Source organism: Uloborus diversus, chromosome 6 (assembly GCF_026930045.1).
Source record: "Uloborus diversus isolate 005 chromosome 6, Udiv.v.3.1, whole genome shotgun sequence".
Lineage (NCBI taxonomy): Eukaryota > Metazoa > Arthropoda > Arachnida > Araneae > Uloboridae > Uloborus > Uloborus diversus.
The window spans coordinates 23,856,066-23,869,666 of NC_072736.1; the positions used below are offsets into that span (position 1 = coordinate 23,856,066).

At 35.5% G+C, this 13,601-nt stretch overlaps 1 protein-coding gene across 1 annotated transcript; it reads right to left on the reverse strand.

Annotated features, from left to right (window-relative positions):
- Positions 1-9,041: 9,041 nt before the first annotated feature.
- Positions 9,042-10,678, reverse strand: LOC129224278 (uncharacterized). Its single transcript, XM_054858706.1, has 2 exons — positions 10,285-10,678; positions 9,042-9,676 (listed from the first exon to the last, which is right to left on the reverse strand). Exons 1-2 carry the CDS (start codon positions 10,676-10,678, stop codon positions 9,042-9,044), a joined length of 1,029 nt encoding a protein of 342 aa, XP_054714681.1.
- Positions 10,679-13,601: the final 2,923 nt, after the last annotated feature.

The following is a 13,601-nucleotide window of genomic DNA, read 5'->3' on the forward strand; positions in this document are numbered from 1 at the left end:
ACAAAAATGCACTTACCCAAGCGACCTGAGGAAAGAAGAAATCAAAGGGAGATTTACATCAGTCAGCTGTCCAACGCGGCACAAAAACTTCGCAACGCACGAATTGCTGACCGCTTTCGTAAAGAAGGACATATTTCCCTGAAGAGCGCTCAGTTGCTGAACCAGCAAGGAACTAAAAGCTCGAATGCTCGACATAGTACTGTTCAACGAGATGACAGTCACATTGGTGATGACATTGGTAACTGGACTGAAGGTGAAAGTCCTCATCGTAGATTCGGACAGGACACCATCGAACCGTCCAGCATCAGAACTTGCAGATCGCGCGGACACTTTGCCATCCGGATTCAATCCGATCGGAAAACCAAACTTTGCCATCTGACCGGGCACTAGTATTACAAGACCGGCGTATACGAAATAGGACATGAATAGACCAACGAGAAATGGCTTGAACCTCAGCGCCAAGGAGGCCAGGTACGCGGTAGTGGTCAGAAGAACCCCGTCGAATGCACGGAGGACATTTGTCTCCTTCAGCAATTCGGTAATGAGCGACATGTATTGAAGCTGCCGCGAATCTTCCTTTTCCCCTTTTAATCTCTGCACAAAGAGCCAAATTCAAGAGTGGGTGCAGAAATACCAAAGAATAGAAAACAAACTTCATTTTGAAAGATACCGTTAGCCAAACTCGATGCTATATGCCTCCAAGACCAACTTGACTCATCACGAGTATCTACTTTTTGAAACTATTTAAGGTATCGGTCAAAGAGTTGAGTTGCCTCCAGCTCATGTTTTTTACAATGGTCTGCTGGGTAATGTTTAAAATCTACTCTTCGAGAAATAGAACACTGCTTTCTATCACTGCGTTCGCAAACTTGACCGGTAGCTACCGGTCGGTTGATCACACGACAGCTAATGACGTCAGCGCTTACTATCTCTAATGATTTAGCATGCGCTCAGGTCATTAGCTGTTATGTGATCAAACGACCGGTGGCTACCGGTCGAGGTATGCGAACGCAATCTATAGTTAATTTTAAAAAAGAATAGCAAAAAATTTTGAACAATTTCAAAACAATTCTAAAAACTCCTTGAATATTGAAAATATTAACTGCTTTACACCTCTAGTAGTGTTTTAAAAAATACACGAATTTTAATCGATTTTAAGAATCATCGTTAAAACAGCTTAAATGTAGCGACTTAATAGTTGAGTACAACGGGATCTCATAACTGAATATACAAATTCAAAACTCCGGTACATCGCGACTTACGTCACATAAAATGCTGCTCTTTCTGAATTACAAACAAAAGGAAATCTAACCGGCCAGCTTAATGGTACGTTGAATTCTAACAACACTTAATCTAGCAAGTAAACGTAGAATTAAATAAACTTTTGATTTGAATCTTGATAGCGATAGGTTTAAGAAGTATTAATCGTTAAAAGGCATGTTAAATTGAAAGTGTATTACAGAACTTTGGATTTCATTTCTTAACTTTCTTTATTTCACCCCATTGCTCTATTTTCACTACAAATTTTCTTAAACTAACTTTGATTAAGTTGCCGTGGCGATTAAAAGAACGTAACACGTTTAAAAAAATCAGTTTGCTTGCTTATATTTCTACGAATACCGATTTAGACGATATATAAAATATTAAGAGATTTCTTACATAATAGTGCAGGAGTTCTCAAACTGGGTGCCGTGGTAAGAGGCGAGGGGTGCCGCGAAGCGTCCATGTTATCAATGGATGTTAGTTTGGTTTGCCAAATAAGATCTATTGGACCAATAAGGCCATCCCCCCCCCCCCGTTTTTTGATGTAGCATACTAAAAATTCAGAATATCGCGACTTGATCGTCATCAGAAAGCGTAACTGGTTATAATGCGCTATGAACGAGCAGTTTTTAATAACCAGGCAAAAGTTATTACTGAAGACTGATGTAAAAGTACCTGATCTTATTTTTCTGTACGTTTTGCTTCAACATGTTTCAGTGTAGGTTACTAGTATAAGAAAAGTTGCATATTGTTCTTGCAGACTAATTTATGTAATCGGCAAATTCACGAAGATAAATGTCGCTATGTTCTGTCTTTTTACTTCCTTTTCAAAAAAGGAAGTATTGTATTCGCAAAAAAATTTTCACTCAAAAATCGGCCTTAATTTCTATTTTTCTCACCCCCGAATGAATGTTTTTTTTTCCACCCGATCACACGTGGGTATGTGCCTAGGAACGTACACGCACCCGAAATATCCATTTTGACGACCCCCAAGTTAATTACAACGAATTTTCTCGTGATGTACGTATGTATGTATCTCGCATAACTCAAAAACGGTGTGTCCTAGAAAGTTGAAATTTGGTACGTAGACTCCTAGTTGACTCTAGTTGTGCACCTTCCCTTTTGGTTGCATTCGGATGTTCCTAAGGGGGATATTTGCCCTTTTGGGGGAGGAATCGTCGTTAATTTCGATGTATAAACTCAAGTTGTGTTATAATTTGTCGGAAACTTGGCGATATATCGCCAGTCTTTTAGTCGTCAACTTGGCGACAAATTTGACTGATTTTTTTTTCTTTTATTTATTTTTTATTTATTTATTTTTTTTTTTTTTGTAAATCTGGTTTCAATTTGTCCTTTGTTGGTGATATTTAGAGAGTAAACAATTTGAATTACATTAAAAATTGCCAATAATGGGGAAATGACATTAAATTGGAGTAAAAGGAAGTCATGTGATGCACACATCAGCTCGTTTCTAATTTGATAACCTAGAAAAGTAGATTATTGACCGTTAAGGCCGTGGTTAGCTTTCTCAGCACTCCGGTATCTTTGTAATGTGACACCGGAGTATCGGGTACTTGATATGATCATGTGCTGCTAATGCTCTACTTAGAGCAGGAATTACAATGGAGGGAGCAAATCCAATCATTGGCTTAGTAAAAGCTGATCCAAAGAACCCAAGTCACGTGACTCAACACAGACTTATGATTGTCACGTTTTGCGTGAAACAAGTGAAGGAGACCCGATTTCTCCTAATGCTTTGCTTTGAAATTTCTCTCTTGACTTGGGGTCTTGGTTTCAAGAATGAAAGGCTTCACCCCCTCCATTTTATTTCTTAATGATGCTACACGTATATGCACACTTTACTCCATGTGCATTATGTGTGATGAAAAAAAAAAACATCTATCAATTGCACCAAATATGATGATTGATCTTTCTCCTTTCCATGGAAGTAAAAATTGAAATTTTGATTATGTTTTTATAGGCATCAAATGCAGTTTAATGTCATTAAAGTATTTCAATTAGTCTTAGTTTGATAAGTACTTTTTAGCGTTTTTGTCTTCAACTTTGTGTGAAGTTATCTTTGCTGAGAGTTTTCCTCATTATGACCCATATTCCTAAAGACGTCAAACTGCGTTTCCTTTCTAAAACTGCAGGAAAAAATAATTGAAACCTAAATTTTCATTTGGTTTTATTTTTTTTCCTCAGTTTCTATAAATCATCTAATGAATGTGCAAAAAATGGAGAAATTCAATCATAAAAGGAGCAAGAAATTAGGTTTTTGAACCGTCGGAAGTCTTGCATTTTCGCACATTGTACTTCAAATAATAGAACTTGACTAGGGAGCCGTGAGAAAATTCTGAATCTTCAAACGGTGCCGCAAATCCAAAAAGTTTGAGAACTCCTGTGACAGTATATTAAACCGAAATAATATTGTCACTTAATTTATGTAGAAAATTTCTTTTGAATTGCACATAAGTACGAACCATATTTCTAATTAGATCTTTTTGGTTATTATGAAGTATTTTTCTTTCTGTTTAATACGTGCAGTTTGGCAATTGATCTTTCACGAAAAATTACTGCTCAGCCTTAAAATTTTCAGTTTGCTTGCTTAAATCTATGTTTGCCGATTTAGGCGATGTATAAACTATTTAAACTGTTTCTTACGAACGTATATTAAATTAAATAATATTTTTACTTAGTTAAAATTAAAATTTTCTTTTGCATCACGCATAATTTTTTTAATAAGATTTTTTATCCGGTTATAAGTTTTTTAGTTCAACACGTGGAGTTTAGCAATCAATGTTTCAGGAACAAAATTTTTTTAAAGACAGACAAGAAATGGATGAAAAATGAACTCAATAACTTGAAACAAAAGTAAAACTGCTTTTGAAATTTAAAACTTACAGAAAATGTAATTATTTAGCCAAATTGTAATTACCTTAAACCCATCTCTAGCACTACACTCGAATATTTCTGTAAAAAACCATTGAATTTTATTTTTTAGTAAAATTTGTCATAACGATTGAATAATGTTTATAAATAGGCCTAAATAAACAAAGTCGAAACTTTAATGTTAATTATAAATTCCGACTCTGCTACGTTCTCGATTTCACACACACAGAAGGAATGTGTTTATATACAGGCGTCCCTCGTATAACACTATTAATTCGTTCCGTGTTGTATCGATACTGTGTTATACAAGACTTTAAAAATAACTTTTAAACTTATTTTTAAGCTAATTAATCATGTACATAGTGAAAATCATGTCAGTATGTACCGTGCTGTCTCAAAACCGTGTTATACGAGACTTTTTTAAAATAACTTTTTAACTTATTTTTAAGTTAATTAATCATGTACATAGTGAAAATCATGTCAGTATGTACCGTGTTGTATCGAAACCGTGTTATACGAGACTTTTTTAAAATAACTTTTTAACTTATTTTTAAGCTAATTAATCATGTACATAGTGAAAATCATGTCAGTATGTACCGTGTTGTATCGAAACCGTGTTATACGAGACTTAAAAATAATGTGAATCAAGGGATGTGCACTGTGTTATATCGAAACCAAGTTTCATAAAAACGAAGTAAGTTTATTAGAGTTGTCAAACATTAACATAAGACATAAAATAAAAAAAATAAATTAAATCTTTTTTAAAATATAACAGTGTTGTATCAAAGCCACGAAGCATTAAATTCAAGTTTCGTACCGTGTAAATAGAAACCATGTTATAATGATCGCAAATTTGGTACCGTGTAATATCAAAACAGTGTTGTACAAGTTATACGAGGGACGCCTGTACTGTACTTCAATAAATTCATGTTTTCGATCGAACTTCTTTAAAAACTACAAAACTATGCATCAGACCTATTAAAAACTCCTAATCTAACAAATCTACAATGTTAATGAAAAGAGAAAATTTGCGTTTAAACAGTCAGTTCGCAATAATTGCAGACACGCGTTTCGGGACTACAAGGTAACCTTTCATCAATGTTGAAAGCGGCTCGATAGGCTTTTTCTCGATGTTCTTCCATCCATTAGCTCACTTATTTCTGCACTAAAGAAATGGTTCCTTGAAACCCTGAAACACATGTCTGCATTTTTGTACATTTCTTTTAGTGTTTTTCTTAATACTACTTTGAAGCACAAGGTATTCAATTCTTAATGTCTATCAGAAGTTTTAGCGGCATTTTATAATTGAATATAATTTTTCATATATGAACTTAAACAGTGCATGTTGAACATAATTTTTCTTTTCGTCTGAATGTTACGCAAATCTTTACTAATAATAAAGCTGAAAGTCTCTCTGGTCCGGAGGATGTCTGTAGGATGTCAGGATCTCTGTGACCCGCATAGCGCCTAGACCGTTCGGCCGATTTTCATGAAATTTTGGCACAAAGTTAGTATGTAGCATGGGGGTGTGCACCTCGAAGCGATTTTTTTAAAAATTCGATGTGGTTCTTTTTCTATTACAATTTTAAGAACAAAACTATCATAAGATGAACGAGTAATTTACGAAATTATCATAACATGGAACCCGTAACATGGGCACTAGCCCAATTGGGCGAGATACGAAATTATCATATCGTGGAACTGTAACATGGGTACAAGTCAATTGGCGAGAAAATTCACCATACATTATTTGTAAAATATACAGGCGAACCAAAAGAGCTTTTAATTTTTCTATTACGGGCAAAGCCGTGCACGTACCACTAGTGCTGAATTAAAAAGTGAAAAGTGTACACTTTCTAATTATGGGTATTTTTTTGAGCCTTTGCTTATTAGGGGTTTCAGATACGGAAAGTGCAGTTTAAAAAAAAAAAAATTCTAACACCTCGATATTACGAATAACCCCGATTTAATGTATAAACGATTTGGTCCCGTAGAATTCGTTAAATCCGAGTCTGACGGCATTTACAACACTAGCTGAGTTTTTTTATCTTATTAAATATTCTAAAAAAGGGTTCAAATGTTCTAACAATAGTAAAAATACTTCAAGGTATACAGAAAAGATTTGAACAAAATGAAATGTCTATGAAATACAATTCGGAACCAAATTTTGGAAATAAAGTTATTTCTATGCATGTCCTACTATTTTAGTTGATCAATAATCGATAAACAGAACTTTTTCTATAAATTTTAGTCTCTGAATAATTTATGGTAAGTTTTAGTTAAATTTCATCAGAAAAGTCAACACTCAAAAATAACGTATCGTAAATTATTTTTAGCCATTAGTCAAAGGTAACATTCTTCAAAAATGCTCTCAAATCAAAGAGCATTCAATTCAAAAAAAAAAAATAGTGGGGAAAACTAATTTGATAAACAACCTGATCAGTTTATATAATACGTCTTGCAAATAAAGCATTACATTTAAAGGTTGTACGATAGGCAACATTTAAAACAGATACTGAAAATTTAACAATGCTCTGATGTGTTTCATAATGGGATATTATAATGGTCAATTTAAATGAGTTAAAAATTTAAATAATTTGAATTGACGTTTTGAATTTAAATAATTTTTTCGCAATCACGAATTGCGATAGGATTCAACGTGTTGTGTTTCGTGTTTCTACATAAGGAATGACAATGACCATGAAATTTCCGCTGGTGACTATACGAGGCATAGCCGTAAAAAAGAAATGTATCCACCAGTACGCTTATTATAAAGATTATTTGCTACGTATAACGATATGTATTTTATTTCTTATCAATCTTAAATGATGGGAATTAGTAATCTGGGAACTTAGTACTTTGATGAAGTTTTACTGTTCAAGTTCATCCATATAGGCGTCTTTTCCTGAAAAAATTCAAATTTTACACAAAAAAACATTTTTAATGTAAAAGCCTGCTCGAGTTAAGCCCTGGAAGAAAATGAACAAAAGCAAATCGCAGACGATTTGTAACAATGACAACAAAACTTTCGCTCTCTAAATAAATATTAAGACATCCGTCGTCATGGCAATCTGACAGATCAGAGCAACATCAACTTTGGTCAAGTGAGGACAATAGGCAATTCGTGATTGCACAATAAAGATTTGTTTAGAAAAACGAAATCAGTGGTTTCTCAACCTTTTCACTTCCGATGACCACTTGGTACACTTCCGAATCGGAAGCGGATCACATACGATAGAAATATTTTCACGACAATTATGTCAGGTGAAATAATATGAATCTGAACGTTTCTTTAATAAATTTACGTGAAAAACTATAAAAATGATATAGATTAATTATTTTCACTTGCTGCTTATGGACCATAGGTTTAGAATCGCTGAACTAGACTACGTTATGTCTTACAATGGCTTCAATTTTTCTAATGAATCATGGGTTTTCAGCCTTTCAGACTCTGAACACTGATAGAATCTCCCTTTTGTGAGCACTGATAAGACCTCACCCCCCCCCCCCTTTCATCAGATCATCATAAAAGGCCATTCATTTATTACGTAAAGTTCCTGAAGAGGAGGGAGTTGGAAAAACCTCTACATACCCTTACTTGGGGGAGGGGAGGGGCGGCAAATCCATTTTTATGTAATATTTTCCAAGTCTATATTTTACATGAGAAATCGCGCGGTCACGTGATTTGGCAGGGATCATATTTCATTTACGTCTGGAAGGTACAAAACGTATTAGAATGAGCTGTTATTTATTCGTTTTACAAAAAATGAATAGTGTAAAATATAATATAAGAATCGCACCATGTATGGCATGTTTTATTTTTAATTAGTATCGCATCATATACAAAAAAAAAAAAAAATAAATAATCGAAAACACTCTAGATTCCAACATTTTAGTAAATGTTTTTTTCACACAAAAAGGTTTAATTATTGTTCATAAGTGAATTTAATAACGATTCCAGTAATGTAAGATTCGATGTTGTATTATTTTCATAAATGAAATGGAATCTTACGTATGAAAAGGAGGGAAGGGTTTGAAAAAATCTTAAGTACCCTTACATGTAGGGAGGAAGGGGGGGTGTCAAAATTGCCAAAATTATCATTACGTAATTAATGAATATCCCCTAAGTGATCAATACAAGACAATAAAACACAAGAGTACAGTAAAAATTTGAAGCTCAAGCCAGTTGAGATAATTGAAACCAGAAACTGGCTATTAAATTTAAATACTGATAAATTTCTTGAACAAAATTTAATGTTAGTATACACAACTTTACTTTGAACTAATTCTTACTAGAAAACATTAAATCACAGAACGAAAAAAACACAAGTAGATTTGAACTAATCTGGGATCTTGGTGAGGTCGGCATTTAATACTAGTCACTTTCCCAACATCAACAAGAGGATTACTACTATTCGCTTTTGATGAATCTTTGAATATTAGGTTGTAACTATTATGAAAAGGTATTTTTTAATGCCCATCCTTGATCTATATTTTGAATTTATGCCAGCTAATGCAGGAACTACGGATAAGAGCAGTAAAAACTTCACAATCAGCGAAAATGCAAAAATGTGACCTCAAACTTGAGTAAATGACATTTTTACTTTTCAACTTAATTTTTAGAATAAATTCACGCCCCCTTTAAATGCTTATACCCCCCTCTCCCCCAGATTGAAAACTGTCATAAAGGATATAGACAAAAGAAAAAGGAACCAGCTTTCGAACTATCAAACCGAAAGTTAAAACAAGAGAAAAAGTTAAAGATCGAAAATCAATGTTATCAGCGTAGGCTGTCACTTTAAGGAAGGGGGGGGGGGGGAATTACGAAAGTCCGTATTTTGGCAAAGAAAAAATTTATGTATTGAAAAATTATGTAAAAAAAGTACTTACGCAAGAGATCTCAATGACGAAGATACCATTGGAAAGTTAACATCCGTAAACTGGCCAACCCGGCATAAAAATCTCGACATACATTCATTGCTCAACATGCGAGAAAGCAAAGACATATTTCCTTGCAGAATGCCTATTTGTGTAACCAGCATACGACTCATGAATCTCAGCCGAGACATGGTATCTGCTATTACGTTCACGGAAACGTTCGTTAAAACGGTCATCACTGGACTGAATTGGATGCTTCGCATCAAAGTTTCGGCCATCACATTGTCGAAGATCTTGTTGCTTGAGGATCCTGCTTCGTCCGATCTTGCCGCAAGTTTCGGTTCAGCAGTTTCGGACATAGTCGGAAGTCCATATCTTGCCATTGGTCCTGGTAGCAAAAGGGCAGTTCCGGCATACAAGAGATATGACATTGCCGAGGCGATCAAAAGTGGTTTGAATCTGACAACCATCGATGCTAATATTGTGCTAGTTGCTAGGAGAAAGCCATCGAACGAACTTAACAAGTTCGTTTGTTTTAGCAAAGTTTTAATCAAGGAAATATATTCCAACTGTCGCAAGTCTTCTTTTTCTCGCTTTTGTATTTCTTCTGCTCCACGCGCAACGTTTACCAAGAAACAATAAACTAAAACGCAATAAAAGTGGACTTGCATGGCTTGGGAATACAATTTGCCGTAATTTGGTTCAACCTGGCTAAATCTTGATTCTTTGCAATAGCTAGTGTGTTTGAAATTTCTCCACAATCTTCATTAAGTACACGATTTACATCACAGAGCTATCTCAACAAATGAGTTTAGTTGCACTAATACTTTATACGAAAATAAAATATTTTTACAAATATAGCGAACAAAGTATCTTAATTTTACTCAGACAATATTTTTGTTTTTTTACGCAATTCTGTAAAAAATCCCTTTCAATGAAAAAAAAAAAAAAAAAAGCTAGAACTGTACAATTTATAGCAATGCTGGAAAAAGAAAAATCGCTAATTCATCGAATAAACTAAAATTTTTCATAATATTTAGAAAAAGACAATAAAAGTGAATACAAAAATTATTACGTGTGTCTAAATACACATAGTTTTTTGAAAAACTTCAAAAACTTGAAATTTTTCTTTGATATGCTAATTTAATGTGCCGTCACTCATTACGTCACTGATAAAAATGACAGTTCGTGTGAAACAACTGTAAATGCTCAGTGTGAAACTAGGACGCACCGTTGTTTCTTACGCATAACCTGACAAATCTTGAGGGTGCTTTGTAGTTTTTATCCTATTTGTAACAATGGTAAATGTGACGATATCTATTTGTATTTTATTGCTTGTTTGGTGTACGGATGCCAGACCATACGGCATGGAAAACTTCGACAAAGCAGATATCTTTTCTACTGAAACATCGCCTCTCATCAGAACTATAGATTCGATGTCGGCAAACTTTGCAACAGCTTTGAGAACTGCATCGCCAAGCATGGTAACTAGCATGAACATGGGCACGCTAGCATACATAGCATACGTAGCATCGGTGCTGTTTTTCCCATCCACATTGGAGCGAAATGGCATTCCGATTTTGACGGATTTCTCGTTTGAAGCAAGGACTCTGAGATCTGAGCCTGGACTGTTGGACAACATCATCGTGAATTTTATGAAGAATTGGATAGGAAGGACTGAAGCAGCTGACGTGATGAAGAATACGAGCGTAACTGCTGTAAAACAAAGTATGGACACTTTAAAGCGGGCTACGAAAATGCTGAATATTGGACTGAGCTCGTTACAAGGAATAGTGAAAAAAATGATCGTGGCTTTGCGACCGGAATGTTTGTCAAAGTTTATGTGTAGAGTGGGACAATTTACAGACTATCAACTGCCGATTCTGCGGCCTATTTTCAGGAATCTTAGGTAAGTTTTCTCCTTATGTTATGGATTTTAAGTAAACTTATGTGAAATGGCATAGTGGCCATTGGTTATTTTGTTATCAGCCCCATTTGGTATAAATACTGCTATAGGCGGCTAGTGCATAAAAAAAATAGGGGGGGGGTCAAAAGAGGAGTGAAGGGTTGGGGTGGAACTCCTAAAGCTTTTTGTTCCTGTAAATTTAGGCTACAATTTTGAGATTTAACATTAATAATGAAAATAGCTTCTAAAAAATGTGAAAAATGGTCTCAAACTTCAAAACGGATGGTCACTGTAAACTATCCTTTTCCAATTCAAAGTTTCATTCTTATGAAATAACGAGAATAGTCCATTTATGAGGAAGTGAGGGGGCAAGGGCAAGGTCACTTTACTTTTGGAAGTGAAGGAGCAATTACCCCCCCCCCCCTCCCTTGCCTCTCCGTAGGAGCCGCCTATGAATACTGCTCTTTTGGTTTATAATGTACACTCTCTACTTTCTTGTGCATTGAGCATTTTTTGCACACATAAAGAGCTCCATTTTAGCCGTGAAGCATTGCATTTTACTGACAACTTGTGCTTTATTTACAACCTTACATATTCTTATGCAATGGCATGTTATATACTATATTAGTGATAGCGCCAATAAGCAAATTGTCGATTACCGATTAATCAGCAGGGCCGAATATTAAACTATTTAGATCCAGATGATTGTTTAAAACACTAGCAATCTCCATTCCTGTTTTTTATTTATTTTACACTGACGCAAAGAGAAAGGAAGAAAGAAAAATAAAATTAATTTGAATTTTGGCCTCTTGAATTCAAACTGTTTTTTGCAATCACGAGTGTGTATGTAGGCATGTGTGTTTATGTGTGTGTAGGCATGTGTGTCTGTGTGCAGATATGAGTGTGTGGGTAATTGTGTGAGTGGTGGGAATGTGTATGTGTGTGTAGGTATATGTGTTTGTGTCTGTGTGTGCAGGCGTGAGTGTGTGGGTGTGTGTAGGTGTCTGTAATTATGTGTATGTGTCTGTATGTATGTGTTTGTGTGTGTAGGTGTATGTATTTGTGTGTGTAGTTGTGTATGTATGCGCGTGTGTGTAGCATATGGATGTAACCTGGAGACGGTTTTCGCTAGAGGAGCAGCATCGTGAGGAACCGGATGACGGTGATGCTGCAAAGGGTGCTGATGGGAAAATAAAATGATAGCATATCAAAACAGTCAAGTGAGAACAATAAGCAATCGTGATTGCTCAGAAAGGGGGGGGGGACTCCGAGTAAGAGAACGTTTAGATTAAGAAAAATTTATACTCTGTGGTACTTAAAAGAGTTAATATTTTTCTAGCAAGCAGTTTTGTTTCTTTTTCTCCCCCCTTTTTTTCCTTTTTCCTTTTTTGGGGAGGCGGGAGGGGCCCGCGACGTAACTGACAAGGGGCTGCTTTGGTTCTCTGCTGCCCTTATTAGAATGATGGTTTTTCTCGCCCTATGTTGGCGGATAACAGAGGGATGCTCATTCACTGGGTTGAGTACTTTTTTGAGTACTGATTTGAGTACTTAGGCTTGCCAAACGTCCCGGTAAGACCGGGATGGAAAACCGTGGTTGTCCCGGTTTTCAGAGAAAATCCCGGTGTCCCGGCCGGTTTACTTCACGTCCCAAGACAAATTTTGATTACAAATGACCAAAATAGTGAAAAAAAATTAAACTGTAAAGAATTATTTTAAATAAAACTGTCATTTCTGTACCTCAGACCCAGACTGTCGAAAGTCCAAAAATAGCAATTTTCTGTTTCTTACTGCATTGTACGTACAGGGTGACAAGAAATAACTTAGACAAACATGATACTTCATAACTTTAATGCTAGTGAAAATATTACGACCAAACCTCAAAATTAAAATGAATACATTTCGTCTGATGTATTCACAAATTTTCAAAGTGACTTCCTTTAGCCTTATTACAGAGCTTCAAACGTGTCACAAAATGTTCGGCTGTAGGACGAAACTTACTTTCAGATATTCTATCCCATGCCTTGCATAAGGATTTCTTCAGGAATGGCAAAGTTTTACGAGGTTTAGCGCGCACCCTTCTCTCCACGATGAACCAAAGAGAATAATTAATTGGGTTCAAATCTGGGAAATACGGTGTCCATGGGTGGATCCTGGGAGGGGGCAATGGCCCCCTCCGAGAAAATGCCAACAATTTCTAAAATCCCCTTTTTTTGAACAAAAATGCAAAAAATTCCCTTAATACATACAAAGTCTAACAATAAGGAAAACAGTGAGAATGGGGCCATGGCCACCCTGAGAAAGATTCAAAAATGTTTAAAAACCTTTTTTAGAGCTAAATATTAAAAAATTCTTATTATTCCTCGAAGTCTTACAAGAAATAAAGACGCCGAGAAACCATGAAACCACACTGAGGAAGTTTCAAGCAGTGGTGGTCCTCTCCATATTCGCAGTATACTATCAAACATTTTTCAGACATATAGCGTATACTCTCAAGCTTCATAAATTTTCGTATGATATACTAGGTATATGATCACATACACAAATTGTGCGTAATGGATTACTGGGAGTATACCCTCAGAAAAATTGATGGGAACTCCAAACCTCTTCTCCCCTACCATTACCAAAGATAATTAGAATGCATCTTTAAGACTGCAAATTGGAA

What these genes read in the sequence shown, in the direction of transcription:
- LOC129224278 (XM_054858706.1), bottom strand. Translation starts at nt 10,678, where the DNA reads ATGATGTTGTCCAACAGTCCAGGCTCAGATCTCAGAGTCCTTGCTTCA. An exon ending in GCACCCTCAAGATTTGTCAG is followed by an intron (nt 9,677 to 10,284) that starts GTTATGCGTAAG and finishes ATTGCGTTTTAG; the next exon opens with TTTATTGTTTCTTGGTAAAC.